This window comes from Harpia harpyja, chromosome 10 (genome assembly GCF_026419915.1).
Source record: "Harpia harpyja isolate bHarHar1 chromosome 10, bHarHar1 primary haplotype, whole genome shotgun sequence".
Classification (NCBI taxonomy): Eukaryota; Metazoa; Chordata; class Aves; order Accipitriformes; family Accipitridae; genus Harpia; species Harpia harpyja.
In genome coordinates, this window is record NC_068949.1 from 39,958,574 (window position 1) to 39,983,687 (window position 25,114).

Consider the following 25,114-nt stretch of genomic DNA (forward strand, 5'->3'; position numbering starts at 1 on the left):
TTACCAAAAATTTAAAGGCCATTTGGCTACACAGACTTTTATGTATTAAGGAAAAGTTTATAATAGTTATAATAAAATCTTGTGAAGTAAATACCACCACTCAGAAGAGAAAAAGGAAGCAAACCACAGAAACTTATTAACTTGCTTAGCTTCCCAGTCAGTAACAGAGAAGGAAACTTAACTAAAGTGATCCTAATGTTTACATTATTTACACTGTAGCTTTGTAAAATATTCTTCTTGCTCTAGGTTTCTTTTGAGGCAATTAGTACTGGCCACTTTAAGCAGAGCTGCTCACAGCCATACATGTCAGCTGCTTCTTTTGGGGTACAATTAAGTTTATTTTTGAACATACAGGGTTAAAAATAGAATATAAGATCCCATTAAGTATCTTTCCCCACCTCTGCATCTCCTCTTGCGTGAGATTCTTTCGCATTTCTCTTGATAAGTGATAAAGTCGGTGAAGTGTGGATGCATGAAAAAGAGCATTTCCTGATTTCCAGAAGACAGTTGAAACTTTGTGATAGTAATTTGCCATCAGTTGTGGTTTGGGTGGTTTCTTAGACAGTGCAAATAGCCCATGAATATCCTCCACTGCTTTGAAAGCTTCCTAAAAAAACCAAACACGCTACTTTTAGGAAGTTTTTTGCAACCCCCAAAAAAGGGAAAAATATACATTCACTAAAGGTTATAACAGCATAATATATTTAATAACACTGAGAGATATGATCTTTAGTTTCGCCAGCTACATGAAATGAAATACTTCTTTCTTAATAAAGAAATTATTTGGACATACTGCAAATCCATTAACTATCTGCTTAGAATTTAGCGGTTAATGATTAGTTCATGTAGTTTTTGCAAACTGGTTTCTTTCAGATTTTCAAGCTACAAACCAAGGGGGGAAAAAAAACCTAAACCAGAATTATAAAACTTCTACTATTTTACTGTTATACCAATTCTACTATTTACTGGCTTTACCGTTTTTCATAAAAATAGTTTTTGTGATCAAAAATGGGTATAGTTTCCCTAAAAATACATATAATCTTGGAAATGTCTTACATGTAATTGCTTACATACCTAAAAAGGAAACAACACAACAGAGAACATTCTCCTAATTCACAAAACCAAAAATGACAACCCTGGCTTTTTAAGGAATTTGACACTAGAAAGGTTGGAAAACCAAAGCACCTCTTTGAAAAACTTGCTTTGGAGTGCCCTCACTGGCTAGACACTAACATAATTCAACCAGCAATGCTGGGGCCCCAGCCTAATAGCAGGCTTTAACGTTTACCAACCACTTCCCAGTGGAAGGTCTTCGTGAGAATTGAAGATGGTAGAGGTGAAGGTGTCATCATCAACTTCTCCCTTTCACAACTCAAAGTGACTTCAGCTACTTTACCATTTACTACTACCAGCAGAAGCTTGGTTTGAAATGCTATGCAGCAACATCAGACTAAGTATTCAGTACGCACATAGTACCACATTCTAGACATTAAAACTTCATTCTTTAGCTATTATCCCATCTTTACCTTGGAGTATATACCATGAAACATGATCTGCGTGGAACAGACTCTGGAAAAGCTGTAGACTACAGCGTCATTACAGGAGCCCTGCTGCATACCTGCCACAGCTCCATGCTAATAGCACTGTCAAGTTGCACAAGCCTGGTCTCCAAGTGCATTGACTGACTGTCAGGATTGTTGAGGTTGATTGCTGTGCTTTGGTTATGATGACGCTGGATCTGCCCCAAATGCATTCGCAGGTTATCACAGAGTTTACGGAACTCAGCTTTACGAGTGTACTGCAGGCAGAACTTAAAAGCTGCAAAAATGAACGATGTAAATTAAAAATGCTCACTAATGGTGACTTCATGGTAGTTCTAAATGGCATTCAAATAAGTAAACCAGTACGTTTAAAGAATCTTCATTTACAGTCCAAAACCACATCAAACAAGACGCAATCTGTCACACATAATGAATAAGTGACAACACAGAGCACTTCCATCTTGACCTCAAAAAATGAAGATGCTTCTACATAATTAAGCTTAAGGAGCAAAGGGAATACTTTGAGTCTCTTTAAAAATGTTCTAATTTAAGCAGTGATTCTAGCTTTTACTTTCAGCTAAGTGCAAATACACTAAAACACCTAGAACTCATCTAACAGTCATCTTTCCTAATGTACTTGCACAATTTGAATTAAAAATCTAAGAGACTCTTTCAAAAATACAGAGCCCTAAGTTATACATACAAAGGAAAACATTTTTCTGATCATCTCTCACCCTTAAGAAAAGATTAACACATAAGCATTCATTCTTATAACATAAATTTTGGCAGAATATTGCCAGAAAGAATTGGACTAGACTTTTTCCTATTACCTTCTGCATTATATTTTGCTAAGTTACGTCTGTGTCAAAATTGATAGCGCATCGTAATTTTACAGTACCCTTTTGTGTACACTAGTTTTTGACGTTAGCTGACATAGAATACATTAATGGAAGACGCATTAGCCATTCAGGATAACAAAGTGAAAACACTATTAATTTTGATCAGTAAGTTAGAAAAAATAAAGACAGCATGAGTAATTCTCATATTCTCAGTATGTGCAGGTTCTGTTACAAGAAAAAATCCGTGTCCAGAAGCCTCAGTAATTTTAAGGAACCTCTGCAATTTTAAGAATAATATGTGTGTACATACCCATGCTTAGGAGATTAACGTACTTCCAACTCTGAAGCAATATTCAAATAGAAATAACCTTTAATTTTCTAGTTTTACAGGATGCAATACAGAAGTCCTAGATCTCATCAAGTTTCCATCTTTTCCACTTACCTTGCTGTGCAATATCATGGTACAGGCGTTCCACTCGAGAATTATTTCGGAGAAGATCCAAACATTGTCTATATGATTCCCACAGAAATTTAACCCAGGGTGTCAAAAGCAGTCGGTCAGTACGATCCTGAGTGTCTTCTCCACTTACAGCACTCAAAAGAACACTACAGTTGGGGCAGGGGGGTAAAGGGGGGGGAGAAAACAAGTGTTTTATTCCCCACAATTCTCACCAACTTTTCTTATCAAGATCTAAGATGAGACTGAATGAATCTGAACAGCTAATTGCTGCTGAACAGTCTATTGCTTATTTTCAAATTGGTCCCTCAGATTTCTCCCTTTTTCTTTAAAGGATGTAGATAACTTTTCTTGCTGTTACGTTTCAAACTTTGGCCCCTACGTGTATGACTGACATGTACAAGCTCCAGAGGTAAGGGACATCAGGAGCTTTTGTATCCTTCACATGAGTAAGCCAAAGGAAACTAATTCTAGGATTTTCACCTTCCCTCTTCTAGCAGGGAGCTGCGCACTGTACCTCTGTTAAGATTCAAATATCACTGTCTACTCAGATACTTTCCTACTTGCTGAAACTTCCTTTTCAGTCACCAGCAATTCTGCCAGAGAGAGCTCACTTCTTGTTGACATATGACACAGAAGCAACATGTGCTTTACAATCTGCAGACATCAAAAACTAGAATACCTAAAGTATCAAATCCTTTAAAAATTCTGACATGAAAAAGATGCTTAAAGATGTCAGAATTAAGATATGATAATCTTGCATTTAGTGGCCATAACTGCATTCTCTCATTCACAGAAATACAAGACTGGAAAGGATTCCCGAGACACTGAGGCAAATTCAGTGCTACAGCCCACATGATCCCTTTCTGCTAAACAGTCCACCCAGCATGACAAACTTACAAAGAATCATCTTCCCTAAGCTTTCACTTTTAAAATCCTTTTTGAACTATGCTTCTAATATAAACTCTCAACTCTTGTAACTCTTCTACTACACTGCTTCCAGTTCTATTTTCCTTCCTTGAGCGCTAGTACTACATACAATATTAAAGATGACATTTCACCAGCGCCTTGTCCAACAGATCAAGCAGTGAATCCAGCAAAAAAGTACAGGAAGTCTAGAAAACAGAACCTAAAAAACACAAAAGAAACTGTGGCTGTTCAGATAAAGAAGTGTGACTGAAAAGACACATTTTCTAGTCCTCAGTTATATAAAAGAGAACAAGGAAAAGAGCGGTCAATCTTCAATGTCTATTAGTGGGATTCCTCTGTAGCAAAGACTATTTCAGGCACTGGAAATAACATGAATAGTATTGCCATCCTGGAACAACTACCGAAGACAGGTCTGTAACCGTTTCATTTTTTGCAACCAATGAGTTCCCAACTTCTACCAGAGCCTTGCTGTTAACATGTAACTCCATGTCTTTGTGAGTATTATTTGACTACTGTAACTCTATTCCTCATAGTCGCCTACACAAGACAAAATGTCCCCTACTTTCATAATTTCTTCCCATTTTCTATCATCAGCAGATACAACTTTGACTTTTTTAGTTTCTGTGCCAAGACTTTAATTGAAAGAATTCCCACTAACTTCACTCTTGCTCCGTATCTCCTTTCGTCATTACATGTCATCAGTTTCTCACTGGGTAATGTCTTAGTCCCCTTCCAATTCAACTGCAAACATCCCTTCTGGTATGGTATCAACAGCTTTACTTTTCCCCAGGTTATATCTCTGGCATTTCTTAAATCTAAAAAATTAAATTACCAAAGAAAATTCTAACATAATCATATGTCATCTACCCTTCGGCAAGCCTGTGCTGAATTTTATCTTATTTTTAACTCCACATACTACTTCCTTCCTTCAAAACTCATACTAAAGACCCAAATGTTATTACAATCAAGATAATAACACATCCGCAACTGTTCAGACCCCTACTCAGTCCTGCATATGGATGATGAGAAAACACACTGTGTGCTCAGACGGGTATCTGCAGAGCTTTAGTACCCACAACATCTGCTGATATTTTTAAAACTCTAGGATAGGAATTACGCTGTCACCCAACACGAAGAGAAAGACAACTTTTCCATTCACCTCAGACAGGGTAATTTCCATGCTCTAAAAACCTACCTCTTTCTTTTATTTCAGAATCAATATTCTTAAAAAATCAGTAGCAAAGTATTACTTTAATCTTCAGACCACACCTGGGATGGTTAATTTCAACCCACTTCCTCAGAATTTTACCACCATTTTTCCTAGAATTCTCCACTTATGGCTGAAGATCCTTTTGTTATTTCTTTTGATATCTTATGCAAGTTTTAATTTGGTTTGACTTATTTTTTAAATTTTATAAATTTTTTAAATTTTAATTTATTCCCTACACCTTTTGATTTTTTTAAAGGATATGGGCAGATGGCCTCTTCCAAACTCAACTGGAATGCTTTAAAACATTTCATCACCCCCATCTTGTCACCCCTCTTCCACAGATGTCACCACATACGTACCTGTACGTGACCATTCCCTAAATCAACAGATTCATCTGAAGAACATAAATATGGAATTGGAGCTAACCTCACTTTGCCTGAAGCAGATTAGGAAGTTCCCCTACAAAACATTCTGACAACAGAATAGTGACTTCTCACAGAGCTGGAGAGTGGTTTCAGCCTAACCTGACACTACTTGCCAGTGAAGGTCTATACACAACCTAAAGCAGATATATTTACTGATCCATTTTTCCATTCCTTCTACGTTCTCATTATCCATCCAATTAATTATAACACTCTGAATTTACTTTTTATGCCATTTCTTCTATTATCTCATCAGTTACCCAAGCCAGTATAAAGTAACATTTCCTTTTGTTTGTACATGCACAATGTGGTCAGAAAGACTGGAGGTTATCACATACAGGAATTCAATTGGTCCAATATAATTAATAGCATTTGTACATCAACTGATAATGAGAAGCTTTCAATAATAAACTCTCCAATACCACTACAGATGCACATCTGAGTAGACCCTAGAAAGCGGTGACCCAACTCCCAGAACCATTCCTACTGTGTCTATGTTTTCTAGTCTTTACTACTTACTTTCTTTACTTGGACTTAGGATTTTCTTCAATGCAAAATTCCTGTTTTTCTTCCTACCCTTCAAACCTCTAGAACACCTCTAGCATTCCATTTCAAATCCACCACCTTTATATCTCGGTTCTCTGAATTGCCAACATCCTTCATGAAAATAAGGATACTTCCTTCATGAACATAAGGATATTTTGCTGTGAATTGCTACATTTTAAAGACAGGCTACCTACCTTTCTGGAGTTTGAATGTTATCTAAGTCTTCTATGTCCAGTACCATCTGCTGGGATTCTTCCTTAGCTGCTTCTGTTTTTTCTTCAGCTAATTTTAAATAGGCTCGAACAACATCCTCCAAAGATTTGATGTTCACCTACATCAAAGGCAGAAAATGGGAAGATGTCTCCACCCATAATAGGCAGCAAATATTTAAAACATAAATGCTACAAACCCAGGAACATCTAAAAGGCAAATTAATTTTCACTCAAGACCAATCAGTTACCTTTAGATCATATCAGCTGACACATACCATGCTTGCTACAAAAAAAAAAAAAAAAAAAAAAAGCCATACCTGCTGGCAAATATTCTTGTACTGGTACAGTCCTTCTTTTGCCAGATGACTCTTGCGGAGATCCACACAGAGTTCCAGGTACTTCAGCATAATTGGCTCGTGGATTTTCTGCCATGTTCGGTGTTTTTTACTTTTCATAACATCATAGAGAACATCAAGGGCAGGCTGCTTTTTGCCGACCTCAAGGAATTCTGAAAGTAAAATCCAATTAGCAAAAGACTTGCAAACCAGAAGATGTATGTTTTTATGCTTAACACTGTAAACTTTCAGAATTTAATCAACTCTAACCAAAGTGCATTGATGGTTTGATTTAGCTGGCCTTATCAAAAATGTTGGCAGATGCAACTGCAGGGGCAGTCTTTCAATGACATGACTGGCAAGCGACTGCAGACCTCTCCATTAACATGAAAATTTTGGGATAGCAGAGAAGTCTCTCCACCCATCAAGGCATGACTGGGCACTTCATACATATTAATAAAATATATACATCCACTTTTAAAGCTAGTTTCATCAAGAAGGACAACGAATACACACCACAAGCCTTGTTGTACAGCACCTACCAATGTCATTCAACAAGATGCAAACCATCCAGTGAATTTGACTTAAAAAAAGGCCCTGCCCTCAAGCCAAGAAAGAAACAAACTTCCCTCAGAAAAGTTGTTCTGATTTTTTTTTTTTAAACTCAGTGGTCTAGAAATTCAGTTTGTAGAACACTTACACTACAAGCTGCTACAGCCCAGTTGAAAGGTCAGACATTTTTTAAATCAGCCTTGCTGCTGAAACCAGTGCCCCATTTATTCATTCCCTAAGCAGCTGCTGTTACTAACAGGATCTCTCAGCATCACAGCAACTCCCATTTATGATATACCACACGTTCTGCTCAATACAAAATACAGCAAACCATCCACAAGCAAATACCGAAACAGCACAGCCAGCTACCACCACAGCCAGCTACCGGCAGACACACAGGCCCTACTCTAAGTACTCTTAACCGCAGAAAAGCAAGACAAAAGAACAATGAGAATGGGAAGCAAACAGGTTTAAAAGATAAAGAGAAGTAGAATACAGCTAAAAGGAAATGTGTGTATTCTTAAAGGCTGAGGGGTGTAGCCAGTATTTCCCAGGAAGTACTTCAGACATCACTATATTCCTGAAGAAATAATGGCAGAAAGGATTAAAGTAGGGGCCTGCTCAAGGTGCTCAGCCATCACAGAGCTTCTAAGTTTTGGAATCTTCAAATTGAAGTTAAACATGGCCGAGAAGTATTTTGAAAGCAGCAGTGCGGTTTTAATTTAAGGACCACAACAGCATGTATTCAGGACTTAGTTCATGTAAATAATGAGCTTGCATAAGATGAGCAAGTTCCTTTCTAGAAAAAACATACTGTTACATTTAAAGATAATTAAGGTTAAAGTGTGACAGTATTCAGCAGCACTTTTTACTCACCAAGCGAATTTTAATAAAGCTATCCTCCATCCATAATTTACACTGTTATTCTATCTCAGTGCTGCTTTTGAGACAATTACTGCTCAGCTTTACAATTTCTTATTTATGAAAATAAACTTGAAAGGCAAGTTTAATCTTGCAACAATGCCAGGCCATTCCAACCACAGCTCTTGGTGGTCGATAACCAACTGGACAAAGCACAAAATTAATTCATATTGTTTTGAAACTTTTAATTAACTCTAGTCAAGCAAGTTCTTACGAGTAAGTCAAATAATTAAGGCTAATTTAACAGACACTGTTAGTAAAAGCACACACACAGTGAACATGAAGAGTCAAATACAGCACACATCACCATGCCTTACAGTAGAAACTCTAAGTTATGGAAACAAAGGTTTGTAACAGACAAAATGTAAAGCCTTAGCCGCTGAATAGCTGCCAGAATTACATTTTTTCTATTGTTTTCTGTTATGCCACTTAAAATGCTAAACGGTAGCCAAAACAGCAACTGAAGCTCTGAGTGACAAGAACTCCCTGATACACATTGACAACTCATCTACTGCTAACCCAAAATCCAGAATTAAGCTAAATTTTCAATCTGAGAAAATGTACGTCTTTACAGAAGGTGAACAAGAAGTCATGTGTTATCCGATATCTCTAACAGAAAGCAAACTCAGTATCTGCAACAATAAAACACTCCCAAAAGTTGCATTACATCCTTGACTACAAAGCAATGCCAGATATTAACAATAACTAAGGGTTGGCTTTGACCTACATTTATCATTATAAGGAAAACCAGCCTTTCTTACATATCTGTACATATTTACAATCATTCAAGCTCTTCTATTTCCAAACATCTTCTATGTATGTTGAGGTCCTGAGAACCTCAAGCATAAAGTGCTCCTAAATGCTCACTTGAGCCTTATGTATAAAATGCAAACACTTAAAAGTCTGGAAACTGCACTGAATGTTCCAATTTGAAATGTCAGTTTGACATTAAACTGCTTCCTGCAACATACAATCTGCCTTAGGTACAACTTCTCACCCTTTATTATACTCGGCCATGGTGAGATTGAGCCCCTGCAGTTTGCAAGACTTGACTCAGTCTACTGAGACTCATTATTGCTAACATTTGTCTAGAGAATGCTTCAGGTCCTCTACTCTTTGAGTCTGTCTGAATTTAGTAGACTTGCAGCAGTGCAAGAGATGTGAATTTAAATCTGCTCTTCAATACCAGGAAAGCAACGATAGAATGTCAGATTTAAACAGTTTAAGGTCAATATTCCAACAACGTGACTTGCTTACCACGTAAGTACAACTTACTCTACCCAAGAATTCTGAAGTTTAACTTAAGTTTATATACTACTGTATGTGCATCCTTTCCAGTAAAAGGACTGCTAAAATACAACTTCATCTTTGGAAGTTGATTGAAGCTGATTTTATCTTTCATCTTTTTTATCTTTGCGTGAATGATTTTTACAACGAATTTTAGATTAGAAATCTTGAGGACGTGCAGTACTTTATTTAACATTTTCTTATTAAAACACCAAGGACTTTAATTATGTATAGTTCCCAGACTACGCAGCCTCTTCAGCTGTCATTTCAAGACCCATACATCATCTGTAATTTTTGGATGTCTTTAAGTGTCATCCTGCAATCAGCCCTGTGACAATGAAGGGTCTAAACGGTCTTGCTAAGAGCTTAAAATAGGACATCATAAAAAAAAGAAGCGTCAAAGCCATATATTTAGCCTGAAAGGAGACAGCTGATAAATATAACCAGTCCAGCTTTACATGTGGCAGTCAGCGAGAGACAGCTACAGTGCAGTCATCCTTGGTTTCCATTCCAGGGGCAAGCTTATGCATCAGCCTGTACAACATTTAAGAAGTTTAATCATTTGCCTTCTCACCAGAGGCACAGGAAGGACGGGACTACTACATACGAAGCCCACATGGAAAAACGGGGCCCGGGATCAGACCGGTTTGGAACTCATCCCGGAGCAGGTGCGAGATCCGGGCCGGACACCTCACCCCAAAGCCCCCGGCCAGCGGAGAGCCCCTTCCCGTCGGCAGCCACGGCGGCGACTTTGCGGCGGCTCCCGCGGGCGCAGGGCCGCAGCCTGAGGCGCCGCGGGGCCCGGGCCGCGCCGCCCTCGGCAGAACAAGCCCCGGCCGCCGCGACCATCCCCTTCCCCCTGAGCCTGCCCACCGTCTCCGCCCGCGGGCGGCCGGGGGCCCCGCCGGGGAGAGGGAGGCGGAGCCGGGCCGGGCCCGCTCCCCGCGGCCGCCCGGGCCTGGCCTCCGCCATGCGGCGCGGCCGACGCCGGCAGGCCTCGGCCATTTCCTCGCGGCAAGGCGGCGCCGCGCCGCTCCCGGGCGGCCTCTCCTCAGCGCCAGGAAGGCGCCGGCCGAGGCTCCGCGCCGGGGGACCGCCCGAGGAGCTCCGGGGGCGGGCACGGCCCGGCGCGGCCTGGTGGGGGGGAAGAGGAGCGGTGCGGGCTGCCCGCCGCGGCGGGGGGAGCGGGAGGCGAACCGGCGCTGTGTGTGTGGGTGGGAGTGGGGCGGCCCGCACTGACCGTTCGCCCGCTTCAGGGCATTCTCGGGCCGCTGGAAGTACACCGGCATGATGGCGGCGGCCTCTCCTCACAGGGCGGCGGCAGCGGCGGCAGCTCGCTCCGTGCTCCAGCCAGGCAGCCTGCGAGGCCGGAAAGGGAGGGCGGCCCGTCACCCGCGCGCGCTGACGTCGGCGGAAGCGGAAGCCCTTCCCGCCCTCCCGGCGGGGCGGTTGGCGGCGGAGGCGGGGTCGGTGAGGCGATCGTGAGGGTATCGTGAGGCGGCCGGCGGGGAGCCGTGGCTTCAGGCTAACGGCGTGGCTGGTTTCCGCTGTTAGCGCCCAAATGACATCCCGTGCTGTGCCGGGCGTCCCGGCTGGAGGTTCGGGGGCGGAGGGGTGACGGTGCAGGCACCCGGTTAGGGTCGCCGCAGAGGCAGGGGCCGGTCACAACGGGGTGTCCGGGGGTGGGTGCCGCCAGCCCCGCGTACCCGTCACTTGAGGGCAGTCCCTGGCTTGATCGGAGCCTCGGTGGTGGGTGGCGGCGGCCCTCTAAGTCAGGAAGCTGGCTTGCGGAGCTCCGCGAAGCCGTTTGGCTGACTTAGACTTGAAGCTTTTGGGTTAACTAAGTAGTTCAGTGCAGGAGAACATTTTGGCAAAGAAGTCATCACCGTATGCTGAGCCTTTGCTCTTTGCAACTTGTTCAGCCGGTTCAGAAATTGTACTCTGGGGCAGTTATGCAGAAAGGCCCTTCTGTGTGCACGTAGTCACCATCAGCTGCAGATTTCATTCTTGATCTTAAAAACTTGGGGAACTACTGCAGAGGAACTCACCCATTCCTCTTAAGAGCAATAGTAATAGAAATGTATTCATACAAGTGTACCACTAGTGCCAGTGTATATTTTTCAAAACCACTGATGTGAAAATTTCTATTGGCATATGGAGGGACAATGGAAGCTGTATAAAGGTGTGTGAATTACACACAAAAGTCCTGTAACAGCAGTAGCAAAAGCAGTAGAACGGCAGCAAGTGAATGCGTGACTAATAGGATATTTTGGAGAAGTACACGCCAGAATAGTGCGTCTCCACGTAAGGCATTGAACACAGTATGCTTTTCAGTCTTTCAGCAGAAAGGCGCACCTCTGCAGCTAGATCATTGATGGCATCGTGACTGTAGCTGTGACCCTCTGCAGTCCCGGCTGTCTTACACTGGATTCTTAAGTATACCCAAGCATAATTTTTTGAAAAATACGTAGGGAGGTGGAGAGGAAGTCTGTTTATGATGACTAAAGATGGCCTGTTCTTATCTTTTGAATTTCTGGTTTGGTACATTTCTTTCTGTACACTTGTTGCTTGGTTTCTTTTTGCATACTGTTCACATTAACCATCTTGCATGGCTACCAAAAAGCTTTATAACCGTTATACAACATACTTAAAAATTTACTTTTAACATTGGCTTGTAATCAGAGTTTATTGCTAAACAGAAAAATAGTTAAAAGTAAGAACAAGACGCAGTCACTGTTTGGAAGCTTTAGCACCATCACTGTATCCCTGTAACACTGATCCCTTTCCACTCTATTGCATGAGCCTCCATTCTAGAGTTTAAAAAAGGGGGAAAAAAAGCAACTTTGCTTTTTCAAGCTCTCTTCACTTGGGAGTTTCTTCATGTCCTTGTGTCCCCAGTCTCCCTTTGAGATCCGGTGAGCGGTATTGTACACAGTGTTCTCCATCAGGCCACACTATTGATTTATATGACAGTATTTTAGTTCGGTCTGTGTTCTGAACTGGCTCTGGCAGCCTAGAGTTTTCCGTTTCAAACCACAGTGATACATTCAGTAGAATCTTTATTAAGCTATTTATAGTGCTGAACAAGTCCTTTTCTTGTCTTCATAAAACTAATTTAAAAGTCTGTCAGATGAGTACCAGAGACAGCGCCCAGGTCTGGGTGGCAGCTTCCCAGCATCCGTAGGCTGCCTGTGCCATGTCGCCGGAGCCAGTGCCAATCCTAAGGCCTTGCAGAGCCTTCCCTGGGGGGCATCTGCGCTCTGGCAGGGGACCGCAGGTGTGCTGCCTGGTATTTATCGCTGTTTTAGAACAGCATTTGCTCTTTGGGAGCCTGCTCCACTTTTTAGAATCTCTCTGAAGTTCCTGAAAGCCCTCCAGGCTTGAATGAATCAGACGATTTTGTGTGGGGAGCAGCTTTTACGGGCTGACTCCGCATGTCTCTTTCTACACGATAGCCAAGTATATTGAAAGTGTGTGCTTTGACTTTATGAAAATCATATGATAGGCTACCCTTTAGTGTGTTCCCTAGCTAGGTGTGATCCTTGATGGGCCTGGCCTCTCTCCCAGGACTGCACGTTTTCTTTTCGCAGTTTCTGGTGCTCCTGTAGTTATCCCAGGTATTTTGAAAGTTTTCTTCTTCCTAATCTGTTTCTTCTTCCTCATCAGCAGCTGCTCTGTGCCGTTAGCGGAGTTTGCGCACTATGCCTTCCGTACGTGGTATTCAGGTACTATTGTTCATCCAAACTTGAAAAAAAGATCTTTTAATTCTCCAGTAAACTTGTTGATGCATGGAGTTACTCAGGAATAGCCGTTACGCTTTATCAATACTCCTCACCTTACTCAGGCCGCCTTTCATGCACAAACCAGCCTTTATGCGTGCTCTGTAGGGAAGTCTGTGTTTTGGCCGTTGTTCAGGGGTGCAGCTTCTGGCCGTGACTTCGGGAAGCCTTTGCCAGCAGGGCCACCTCCTTTTGTGTAACACCGCAACGTAAATCGTGCCTTGTGACTTAGAAAGCGAGATAGCACAGGCAATGAAAAAAGACTATATTTTTTTCAAAAGCCTTTTCCCCCCCCCCAGTTACCGCTGGAAAGCAGGCTGGCAGGTACCAGAGAGGGCGTGAGGGAGGCAGCTGAAGCCCCGCCAGGGCGGCCGAGGGCGGGAAAAGAGGAGGGCTGAGGAAATGGCGGGCGGGGGCGGGGCTTGCGGCGGGCGGGGCCCCGGCGGGGGCGGGGCTTGCGGCGGGCGGAAGGCGGCGGGGCCGAGCTGAGAAGGGAAGAGTAGGGAAGATGGCAGAGCCGGAGGCGCAGCTGCTGCTGGCCGTGGGGCTGATCGGTGAGGGCCCTCCCGGCCCTGGGGAAGGGCTGGGACGCGGGGGGCTGCTGAGGGGGAGCCGGGCCGGGGCTCGGGGCCGGTTGGGGGCGGGGGGTGCCGCTTACCAGCGGCCCGCCGAGCCGCGGGCGCAGGGCCTGTCCCGGCCGGGCGCTTGCCAGCCTGTGGTTGTGCCGAGGGGTGCCCGCTGGCTGAGGTCGGCGTCTCGGTCTGCTTGTTACAGAGCTAAACCGGCCGGAGTGTCTTAAATTCACGGCTTCTGAGGTTTCTGTTATGAAATCAGAAATAGGAGAAGCAGGGAAAATCATAGGTCAGCTGGTCTGGGTGCTTGTCGGTCAACGCGTTGCTCAAATGAATGTGTATTTAAACTCCTGGTGCTTTTTTGACCTCGTGAAGCAGGTCAAGAGTGGATACTTGTTAACGTTTAAAAAATAAAACCCGTAGCACAAGTGCTGCCCTACAACTTAAACTAGCGGCAGAACTGGATGTCTAGGGTCAGGGTAAGGTGGAATTTTAATCTGATTCCAGGAAACAAACCTGATTAACCCATCGATTTACTTCCTTGCTGCTGTTTGGCATTCTCACAGTGAACATCTTTCCACCATAGAAAAAGACACCAATGGAGATGCGTTGTGGGTTTGGTGTTATCCGTCCGTAACAGCTGAAGTGAGGAGTCTATTGCTTCGAAAGTGCTGCCTTACAGATGAAAATAAATTGCTTCATACATTTGTATTTGGCCAGTATAAAAGGTCGTGGTTCTACATTACAACTGTGGAAGTTCAAGACTCTCCAGCCTTGAAAAAGGTAGGACTTGGCCAGCTGTTTTTTCAGTAGAGTGCAGGGAAGACATATGCAGAGCTTCCTCCGGCAGTTTAAGCAGTGTTTTCCCAGTGTATGCTATGAGGAAGGGAAGGGATGTAAGGTTTTGTGTGCTTCCAGATGCATTTCTTATCCAGCTGTCTAACCAGTCCACATGTTTCATTTTTCACCAAGATATATATTGGTTGGAATTGCAGACGGATTGAGATACTCGTTACCCAATTTAGATTCTTTGTATTGAAACAGAAATGCTATTTCATGCCATTATTTCTAGTTACTTTGCATTTCAAGTTCAGTAATTCATTTTTTTTTTTTTTGTCAAAAAGTTGAAAGGGTCTTTCATAGTGTGCGAAATCTTCTTTGTATAGAGTTTAATGCTTTTTTTTTTTTTTCAAAGGGTTGAGTTATATAGGTACTTTCTTTTCCACTGCATTGATAACTGAAAGACTGCAAATATGCTTGTATCTTCTATACTTTCCCTATTATGAAGATCATTAAATTGTCTGTTAAGTTTATTCCGTTTTTGTATTTCATGCTATATTGTTAAGTAGAAAGATAACGTGGTAATTTTGCATGCCCACAGCAGAATGTTGCTTGCCTTTCCTCACTCCAAGCTTACATCTCCTATGAACCTTAAAGGTGTAAAAAAAATTAAATAAAATCATGTGTCCTGGTGCTGTCCCTGACAGTGTAGTGGGAGATGCTATTTAAGGAGGACACGTGAGCCTGGTCGCTGTCTGCAGACTTTTAGCCTCATACTGTCCCAGCCCACAATCACTCGATTATGGAAGTTAAAGAGTATTTCTGTTTGTGGGCCTGCTATCCATTAATTTTTTTCCAGTCTCCTTCTAAATATGTTGATGCTGTCTGCTTCCACAGCCTCCTTGGGCAACAAATTCTGGAAGTTTCCTGCCTGCTGTGGGGAAGAAAAAAGCCTTTTTCTCTTTTAAAATAATCTCATGAGATTAAAGGAAAGCAACTCTTACAGAGTAGATTAAGCAAAAGATAGTATGTGCTAAAGCTGACTCAATGGAAATGAGTCACATCAGAAATCCGTTAACCAGGGCTTTTCTTCAGTTAGTAACTTGGATCTGCTGCTACTCCTCACTTTTTTTTTTAATTGAAACACCTTGTCAGAGTACTGCAGTAAGTTCAATAACGTGAAGAAGACTGTTCATATGGTGTCATTAAATAAGTTGTGTATTTTTCTGTGCGTGTGTCTTACCCAGGTGACCCATTTCTCCATTGTTCTGATGGCCAAAGACTTCAACCCAGAGAAATATGCAGCCTTCACTAGGATACTGTGTAGGTCTGTATAAAAGCTGATTTGAGGTACTGCTGTGTGCATGTTTAGATCTTGCCAAGGCAAAAGATTAAATTTCATTGTGTTGTGTTTGCATTTGGTCTAAAAATCTGCTGGAAATTCAGTCCTACAAACTGTGAATCAGATTATATAAATCCTTGATTTGAGCTAACCTTGAGTTCATGCGATAGGTGTTGGGTGAATGTCAGATGCCCAGTAGGTTTTAATGTGTCTTCTCCAGACACACGCTCATTTTGTCTGAGAACATACTTTTAAAAAGTATAAACATTTGGGAAGAGATCAGTGCTGTGTAGTCAAGGTCACCATGTGTATGGTGGACAACTTGCGTCCCTCCACAACATTGCTATTACAGATGCTTCTTGCAGCTCCTCAGAACTAAGCACAGCATGCAGGGACGTTCTTGCTTTTCCTCTGGGAAAACAAGAGCCCTCTGCCTCTCGAGGTCTGTGGCTCAGCCTTCTCCCTTTTTCCAACCAGACTGCCATCTTCTGCTTCCCTTGTCCCGTTTACTCACTTTCCTCCATGTCCCCATCATCATCATCTCTCTGCATCTTTCTTTGCTTTTCCTTCAGTTCCCAAATTAATTGGGTCCCGGTTCTTGATACCAAGAGTATTCCCTGAGATTTTGCATCTAATTGGATGCAGTTGTGAGGTTATTGTATAACAGACTTGGGAATGCCATCAGGCTTACTAGTTCTGCAGGGTACTGAAAAACTGAGGTTGTTCTTTTTCACTGATACGTGAAATATTTAGATTCGCTGTGGATCACATTAATGCTGATTTATCAGCTAATACTTGTTTTCAAATCCAGAATGAATTCCTCTATTTAGAGGAATAATATGATAATTATCATATTATTAGAGGAATAATATGATAATTGAGTTTCAAATGTGACATAGCTCTGTACTATAGCTAGTATGGAAAACAGATAGTTGAGAGCTTCGGTGCTATTCCTGAAGTACCTTAACCTGTAAAATAAGTTATGGTGTCTCTCTGCTGTCTGGAAGACAGCTAAAAGTGCATGGGTTTTGTTGGTGTGTGGTGGTTTTGTGCTGTGGGTTTTTTTGTTTGTTTGTTTTTTTATGAGTATCAAGGACATATGTTTATATTTTTCTTTCATCATTTAACAAAGAGCCCAGAAGAATGTCTAATGATACTTGGAAAAAAAATGAAAAACTAACCAGTCACATGGTCTGCATGTAATAACAGGAGTTACTGTAGTAGTTGCCTTTTCATAAAGCAGGTACCTTCCAAGTCTGCAAAGACTCTTTAGTCTGGATACCTTCTTACACCTTTGTGCTATGTTTCCATATTGGTAAATGTTGTTTTTTCATAAAATAGGAAACTCAAAAAAAAAAAAAATACAAGGTAGGTTTTTTTTTTTTATCCTAAAAGACATGTTTCTGTGTGCATGTTGAAAGACTTCTAGTTTAGTATTTAAAACCTTAACCAGGTGTCCAAAATAAGAATTCTTGCCAATAATATTGCTATTTGTGATACTGTGATTTTTTTTTTTTTTTTTCATATGTCTGCTGGTACTGTTTGCAGTCAAAATACCAGACTCTTTTCTTTTCACACAGAATCTACTTGAAGCATGGAAGTCCAGTTAAAATGATGGAGAGCTACATTGCAGTCCTTACAAAGGGGATCTGCCAAAGCGAAGAAAACGGATCTTTCCTCAGCAAGGATTTTGATGCTCGGAAGGCTTATCTTGCTGGTTCCATCAAAGGTTAATTAATACCAGAAGTCTCTATTCTGATTTCTGTTGTACAATATAAAATACAATCCAGTTTTCATGTGTACTTAAGTAAATAGTGTTAACAGTATTATTTGTGCTGTTACTATTAAGCTTCTTCAAAAAACAAATGGTAATATCAGCATGGATATCTTCTATAAAATAATTTTCCCTGCTTTTCTAGATATAGTATCTCAGTTTGGAATGGAAACAGTTATCTTGTATACGGCACTGATGTTAAAGAAGAGAATTGTAGTGTACCATCCTAGAATAGAAGCTATCCAGGAGTTTACCAGGTACTTTGTCAATCCCTACCTCCCCACCCACCCCCAAAAGTCCAACAAATTTTGAACCTTCACTGAGAGAAATGCCGATATTTTAGGGAAAAAAATCTTTTTTAAACCTGTTTATTGAAATCCTGCTAAATCTCTCTTAAGGCTTTAGCCATGCATTCGTAAACTTAGAGAAATTTAACTGTAGAGTGAGTGATAAACTCTGCTTGCACTGCTAGTAGAAATCTCTGTAGGTCATGTATATGCATGCCAAATGAGACCTAGTCATACTAGTTCTTTCTTATGACATGCATTTCACACTGTGAAACTTTAATCAGTGTAAGTAAAAATCTACAGTGTGTCAAATACCAATCTAATTTCCCTAGGACTTTGCCTGCTTTAGTGTGGCATCGACAAGACTGGTCAATTCTTCATTCATATGTACATCTAAATGAGGAGGAAGTGGAAGCCTTAAAAGCCTGCACAGGTAGTGATAATTTATTAATCAAAAATATAAAGAAAATTTAATTTCAGTTTCTATTGCAAGGTCTTGCATCAGTGCTCTTTGGGAGGAAAAAACAATTACTTTGCTATTAATGCTATTGTTCGAACAGCATCATTTCCTTTAGAAAAGGCAAATCAACTAAACCAGTGTGTTAGAAGATAACTAGTTAATCTGGTGTTTCTGGGTGGATCCGCAGCAGTCTACCCCTAATCACAGATGCAAAGCAGCTTCGAGACTTTTTTGATGTTGTGATCAGGGGCGTTAAAAGTCTTACTGTTATATAAAAGCAGCTCACTTTAGATAAGGTACCTTTTTTTTCCAACTTCTACACATAGCTAGTAACTGAATTTTTAGGATTTTTTCTTTTTTTTCAGTTCCAAATTTTTATGCTGACTGCTGCCATGGAAGTCTCTGGCTCCTAATCACAGGCAGACTTTACCAGCTATGTAGGAGTTTGATCCGTGTGACACATTGGTGTGTATGCGTAGTACTTAACGCATAATCCAGGAAGAGGCCTTTGGTTTATGCAAAGGTTAGCATGACGCATAATGTGGCAATTAAAAGGCTTCTCTATACAGAATAATGAGCAAGAAGACTACTCATCTTTAATATTTCTACTGCATTACCAACAGTGCTTGTTTCAGCTCACTAAACATCTTCCACAGAGAAAAGCTGCTCCAAGTTTGCTCACCTGGCATGCTACAAATAAGAATATCTGCTGGTTTTATTCCTCTGTTCCAGTCTAATACTGACTTAGTGACTACCAGCTCCGAAGTGGAGATTCTTTTAAAGAAGTAGTTCAGTGGCTTTTTCATTTGCAAATGAATAATTTTAGTAGCAAGTTGGGAAGAGAGTTTAAAATTTCAAATGGGTAACCTTTTTATATTGCATGGAGTGTTAGGGGTTCATTCATGTTCAAGGCAATTTTAGAAGTTGATTTTTAAGCTCCTCGGAAGTGAAGCATTCTGCTGGACACGCTTGTTAAATGACTGATAATATCAAGAAGGCAACCTCATGGGTTCAATGAGTATTGTGTCAAATACTCTTAGAACAGACTTTAGGACTGTGATTTTTCTGCAATATCTTGGTTTTGTTTTGGTTTTGTTTATGAAGATCCTAATCTTTCCAAAATTCTGCTCTCTAGGTTACATTGCTGGATTTACAGATTCTGAAGTGAACAGTAGACCAGACCTCTACGATGTATATGTGAATTTGGCAGATAGTGAGATCACTATTTCCCCTGTAGTAAAAGGTTGGTTGCTTTTCATATTTTGGATTTAGAGGCCATTTATTTCAGAGTTGATAGTAATTGGTGAACCTTGCTGTAGGTCAAGCAATCTTGATCCTTCTTCCATCCAGGTTCTGAAAAGTCAGTATGCAAACTTCTGTCTTCCAGTTTTATTGAGACCCTGGAAGACTGGTGAAAGTTGGAATTTGGAAAGACATGCTTTGTCTTCCAACAAACGTACAACTGAGATTTCAAAACATCCATGTTAGACAATTACATGGAAGAGACATTCAGCTGAATGCAGGGATATCACATGAGTCTTTAGAAAAACATTGCACTAAATATTTGGAGACTGGGGGCTCTTTGAAAGGAAAGCTTGTATGTTGCTTGTCATCTTGCTGCTCCTTGTCATCTGCTTATGGCCTCTTCAGAGGTAGATAATTTGCCTGTTGATATGTCAGGTTACTGCCTTTACTGATAGATTTCAAATGGCAGTCATGAAGAGGGCTCCTTGTTTTGGCTTGTTACTCATATGTATTTCTAGATGTCACAGAAATGGTCATTTTATGTGAACGTGTGCTTTTGTGTTTTGGGTTTTTTCCTTACTCAGAGGCAATGACAATGGGAAAACTTCACAAAGAAATTGGACAACTAATTGTTCAATCTGCAGAAGATCCAGATAAATCAGACAGCCAAGTCATTAAGGTTAATATTTTATTTTCATTTTTATTTTTAAATCTAGATAAATTACTTCTATTGCTAAATCTTGGCGGAAGGGGAGGAGTAGGAGGAAGATTGTCCCTGAGAATCAGTCAATCTCTTCTACCCTCTGCTTCTTCACAAATGAGCATTTTTATTCTTCATATAGGTTTTTAAGGATGACATACTTGGTTTATATTATCTCTTGGGTAACCACATTGCTGAAGAAATGTCAGAAGTTTTATTGATTGTAAGACTTCCAGTAAAATTAGTTTCCCAGTTTTAGTCTACAAAGCATGTATTTTGCTCAATACCTTGTCAATAGTATTGTCAATACGTTTCAAAGAGTCCTACTGAGATACGGTTTCTCAACTGTAAAGCCTGATTTTTTTTTTTTTAAGGTGATGGTTTTTTTCACTTCCTCCCCTATCTAATAGATTATTAGATATTTCACAGCTGAGTGCCTCAGTCAAAAGAGCTCACTCAGGCCAGTGAGAGGAGCGTGTGGAGTGGCTATGCTCCCTTTCTTCAACATCACACAAGAGCAGGCTGAAGAGCTGTTGCAAGTTTGCCTTAAAATAATTGGGGTCTTTAAAGTTAACTATTTATTTATCATTATTTTCTTTTTGTTCTGTATTGATTTTTTTTTTTATTAAGTGTATGTTAAAACATTTTAATACCTAATACTATATTCATGGTTGCTTGTTTTTCTGTTCCTGAAGGATATTTCTCTGAAGACAAAAGAAATCTTGGCTACTTTAGCCTCACTTACTGAAGTTTCTGATGGCAATGAAAAACCAACCCTTAATTCTGAGGCCCTGAAACAAAAGCGATTTCCACCAGCTACAGAAAACTTTCTTGTTCATTTAGCAGCTGCTGAACAAATGCTCAAAATCTGATTTTGATGCACTGCAGTGTTACGGACCAACTCAAAAATACTGTCTTTGCCATACAGATAGGAATACTTGGTATTTTATATGGAAAAATTAAAGGTATAAGAGTGAATGTCATATTTACCGTGATGTAATGCAGAATATTGGAGCTTGACGCGGAACATATGGAGGCATATTTGAGAACATTCCTGGTGTCATTATCTTCCCCAACTATAACTTTGTATGTATGGCTCCTGTATTTCATATCACATTGTGGGCGCATATACAAGTAGCAGGCTGTGCCAGACATTATTATAGTGGCCGTTTGTCCTGCAGGTTCCAGATGTCGGACAGCTCTGTTCTTGCTCTGACATGTCTTCCTGAGGTCTGGAATGTGGGCTGCAGCACACGTGGTCTAAAACCAGCGCAGTTTGGATGTGCTAGTCTCTGCACAGGGATGCACTGAACATGCAGTTGGTCTGAGTGCACGTGTTCTGGGCTTTCAGGTATGTCGGCCTGTCAGACTGCTCTTGCTCTGGACTGCCCGATACCTGGAAATCCCAAATAAATGGACAAGTTCTCTTCTTTCTACTTGAAAGTGTCTAGGTGTTAAAATGGATGTCTGGGAAGGTCTGACGTGGTAGCCTTAGTACATAAAGGAAGAGGTATTTTAAAGCTCAAGTGGGAGTTGAGCATCTCTTTTGGACTCTTGCCTTAGCGATCTTTCCCCCTTTCACTCTGTCCCATGCCTCTGATGGAGGGAAAAAGAGGACAGGATTACTATATTTAAAATGGAGCTGCTTAGGGGGATCACAGACAAGTGCTGCTTTACAGCTGGAGTCATTTAAGAAGTTGTTAGGTTTCTCAGCTGAGGAGATAGTTGGCCATTCATTCCTGATCCATTTGACACAAAATCAGATGCGTTAAAGCCTAGTGGGACTAGAAGCGTTCAAATGGCCAGGTACCACTGGTAGAGCATCAACCTCTTAAACTGCTTGAGCTGTAACACAGGTACTATCTGATGGTGCTGTGTGTAGACTAAATGTAGATGGAAACTTTTGAAGTAATAGTGAAAACTGGGAAATAGTTTAGAGAAAATTAAAATTTGCCTACTTGTTTGGTTGCATAGCCATAACTCAAGAGTTTGTTTGTTTGTTTGTTTTTTCATTGAGCAGCCTGAAACTAACTGCTTTGTAATCTTCTGAGAAGAACTTGGATTCTTTGTAGGGAAATAGGCTGAGCCAAATGATCTGTATTTCTTCAGAAATGTCCATGACAAATCGGTCAATTCTGCAGTAGCACTTTGTTATAAGAAAAAAATAACCTTTTTCCGGGCCTTTGTACAGATAGGGTGTAGCATGTGGTTTTACATAGAGATTTTATACTTATGATTAAAACTTTGGTAATCAATATTTATATTGTTAAATAATTGGATGTTTGCTATTCTGAACTGGTAGAGCTTATCAATAACCATGTGCAAGCAATATTGGTTTGAAAAAGGGTTGTCCTTTTGCTATGTATCATATGTTAAGGAAGTCTATTTTAGAATGTGGATAAGGAATGTGGCATCTATGTATAAAATGGCTAGTTATTACAGTCAGTAAATGAAAGTGCTTCAGAATAATCCTCTATTTTCAGGGGTGTAAAATTCTAAATACTTAACTCTGCAATTTAAGTCCTGAACACAGAAGAGTGGGCTCTTTTTTTTTTTTTTTTTTTTTTAACTTCTGAGAAAAATACTGCAATTGCCTTCATTTATCTGTAAGTGCTCTGTGGCTTTTTTTGCCCACTTGCCCATTACTGTTTTTTCTTAATGGTTCTTTAGTATTGCTGCTTCTGTTTTGGGACTTCCACAACAGTCGGAATAGCAGAACTACAAAATTATGCTGAAAATTCCATTCCGGACCTACTTTAAAGTCCACTGAAACTGAAGTCTTTCACCAAGAAAAATCTGAACATGCTTTCAGTCAACTGTCTTAACACCACATTGTAACTGTGAAGAAATTCACATAGTTTCTTATTAACAAAAAGCCTTAAGGTGTATCATTAAGGTAGTATGGGTGTTAGAGACAACCACAAAAAGCAGAGAAGCTCAGTTACAAACTAAATATTGAATGCTTACTTTGCTTTCTGTTTTGGAAATGTTTAAGTTGAAAATCTTGGTGTTGTGTTAGATCTTGTATTCTGACGTTTGTGTGAAACAAATGAAATATAATTTTGCACTTAAGGAACTGGACTCAGAGCACGCTTATGTCTTAAAATCCTGAATAGTCTACCCTTTAATTTATGTAAATTTATTCTTCAGTAGTTGTGACCACTGAGTCACAGGCCTTAGCTCTTAGTTTTGCAATACTGGGATTAAGCTACAGCTTGATGTTTAGGTCAGAAATGTACTACTACACATTCAAAAAGTTTTGTCATCAGTGCTGATTTTTTTTTTGTCAGTGCTGAGAAAGGTGTATTGGCCTCCCTCGGCTTCAGTACCTTCAAAAGACTGTCCTAATGTTCTTGCATTTTCTTACTGACTTTTGACACTGTTTCCTCTCAAAATGGTTTAGAATAAAATAGAAAAATCTGGAAGGTCAGGACAGGGAAAGATTTCTGCTTATTTCTCACTTCCCTTTCCCCAGGATGCATACAAGCAGACTGTGTGTACAGTTGCTGGTTTTGCAAAGTCAGATGACATCCTTTTCTTCTTCCTCCTAGAAGCAAAGACTGTGTAAAATGAAATTTTCATTCATACCTTCTCATCTTGCTGCCTTTCTGTTCTTTGATAAATACAAAATGGTGAATGATGGTTCCTGTCGACCTGCTAAGAGACATGCCTCCAAAAGTCATGCAGCACGTAGAATAATTGAAAGCCTTGAATTCAAATGAAAATAGTAGCACTGCTCCTTCCTCAGTTGAAGCAAAAGGTACTCCCTGTGCACTCTGCCTCGCTCGCTGCCCATGTGAGCCGGTTAGTGTGATGACAGCTGTAGCATAACATCTGCACTACATTTGCAGATACTGGAAGGTAGATAGCGAACACAGCAAAGGCTTGCAAAGGGGAGTGGGATAAATGATCAAATGATCAATCCCTTCAGTTGTGATTTTGCTGAGTAAATTAGACTAGTCCCTTAAGGCTAACTCTGTGTTGTTTCTGATGCTGCCATCCCTGGGCTTTTAGTCCCTGGTATAAGCTGGCCTGCCTTGTTTCCCCTGCAGGCAAGCACGTGGGGGAATGTTCTGATTGAGAGCACTATAATGCTGTGTAACCTGGAAAAAACTGATGCAGGACATCTGATAGCATCCATCTTAAAACTACAGGCTGCTTCTGCTTTCAACCTCTGACTGCTACCAAAAGGGGCTAATGAGGATTTGTTAATAGCATGTTGTGAGATGTTGTTTGAAGCAGCTAAATTTCTAGATAAAAAACAAGCCGTAAAGCTCAGTGTAAGAGGTTCACAGTTGCCTTGTATTGCCTTACACCCTTCCCTAGGGAGCTCTCTGGCTGGAGTCTGAGTCAGAGGGATCTTTGGTCAGGTGAGGTCATTCCTTGTAGCTGCCAAATGGTGTGAGACTTGGGAGGAGACTCCAAAGACTGGGCAACAGCTCCTTCCCAAGCGACACTGTGCAGCACGTGGCCTGGTGTTTGCTGTCTGATAGAGAAGGAGCTGCAGTGCAGGGCTCCTTCCCCACCTGCATCCTTCCTTCCTCCACCCCTATGGCCTGCAGGGAAAAATAGCATGGCTGTGTTACAGGCTTGGGAGTAACACAGGGACACAAGCTCCAGCTGAGGAAATGCTTTGATCTCAGTATTTCCAAACATGGGAGTGGCTGGTTTTATTTTTTTTTTTTTTAAGCTACATTAAAGGGATATGGAAGCCTCATTGTATATTCCTAAATTTCAAGATGACAAGCTGGGTAGGCAGGGAACTGCTACCATATTGTGCTGTACTGAGACAGGCTTTCCTTGAAGCTGAAAGCTGCTATCTGTTGTAGTTTACCACACCTTAAACTGGTGCCACCACTAATGCACTGTCACTTAACACACCTGCTGGCCAGTGCTAAAGGCAGGAGACAGACCTGCCTTGGG

General features: G+C 41.1%; 2 protein-coding genes across 8 annotated transcripts in view; one reads left to right on the forward strand and one right to left on the reverse strand.

Annotated features, from left to right (window-relative positions):
* The window catches only part of EIF3A (eukaryotic translation initiation factor 3 subunit A), a 36,389-nt gene extending 25,744 nt beyond the window's left edge, over positions 1–10,645 (reverse strand). For all 3 annotated transcript variants that reach the window (XM_052798903.1, XM_052798902.1, XM_052798901.1), the window contains exons 1-6: positions 10,493–10,645; positions 6,475–6,665; positions 6,140–6,276; positions 2,823–2,986; positions 1,619–1,818; positions 399–607 (exon numbers count right to left, since the gene is read on the reverse strand). In XM_052798903.1, coding sequence (XP_052654863.1) covers positions 399–607; positions 1,619–1,818; positions 2,823–2,986; positions 6,140–6,276; positions 6,475–6,665; positions 10,493–10,541 — 950 coding nt within the window. In that variant the 5' untranslated portion in view covers positions 10,542–10,645. The remainder of the gene's footprint in view (positions 1–398; positions 608–1,618; positions 1,819–2,822; positions 2,987–6,139; positions 6,277–6,474; positions 6,666–10,492) is intronic.
* An 88-nt stretch (positions 10,646–10,733) lies between these two features.
* Positions 10,734–23,621, forward strand: DENND10 (DENN domain containing 10). Of its 5 annotated transcripts, XR_008236854.1 has the most exons (10): positions 13,522–13,585; positions 14,190–14,386; positions 15,631–15,710; positions 17,306–17,454; positions 17,645–17,756; positions 18,119–18,219; positions 19,382–19,489; positions 20,076–20,170; positions 20,887–21,277; positions 21,373–23,621. XR_008236854.1 is itself a non-coding variant. In XM_052798654.1 (9 exons), the coding sequence occupies exons 3-9, from the start codon at positions 15,655–15,657 to the stop codon at positions 21,061–21,063; spliced, it is 798 nt and encodes a 265-aa protein (XP_052654614.1). In that variant the 5' UTR covers positions 10,734–10,885; positions 14,190–14,386; positions 15,631–15,654; the 3' UTR covers positions 21,064–23,621. The 5 variants fall into 5 exon arrangements, 4 of the variants coding, with proteins under 4 accessions (XP_052654614.1, XP_052654613.1, XP_052654612.1 ...); XM_052798654.1 differs by lacking the exon at positions 13,522–13,585 and adding an exon at positions 10,734–10,885 and having other exon boundaries at positions 20,887–23,621; XM_052798653.1 differs by lacking the exon at positions 13,522–13,585 and adding an exon at positions 10,753–10,850 and having other exon boundaries at positions 14,170–14,386; positions 20,887–23,621.
* The last annotated feature ends 1,493 nt before the right edge of the window (positions 23,622–25,114 follow it).

Coding starts and splice junctions, on each gene's coding strand:
- DENND10 (XM_052798651.1), top strand. CDS start 13,540: ATGGCAGAGCCGGAGGCGCAGCTGCTGCTGGCCGTGGGGCTGATCG. Junction 13,586..14,189: donor GCTGGCCGTGGGGCTGATCG/GTGAGGGCCCTC, acceptor TTTCCACCATAG/AAAAAGACACCAATGGAGAT. Junction 19,490..20,075: donor TATTTCCCCTGTAGTAAAAG/GTTGGTTGCTTT, acceptor TTCCTTACTCAG/AGGCAATGACAATGGGAAAA.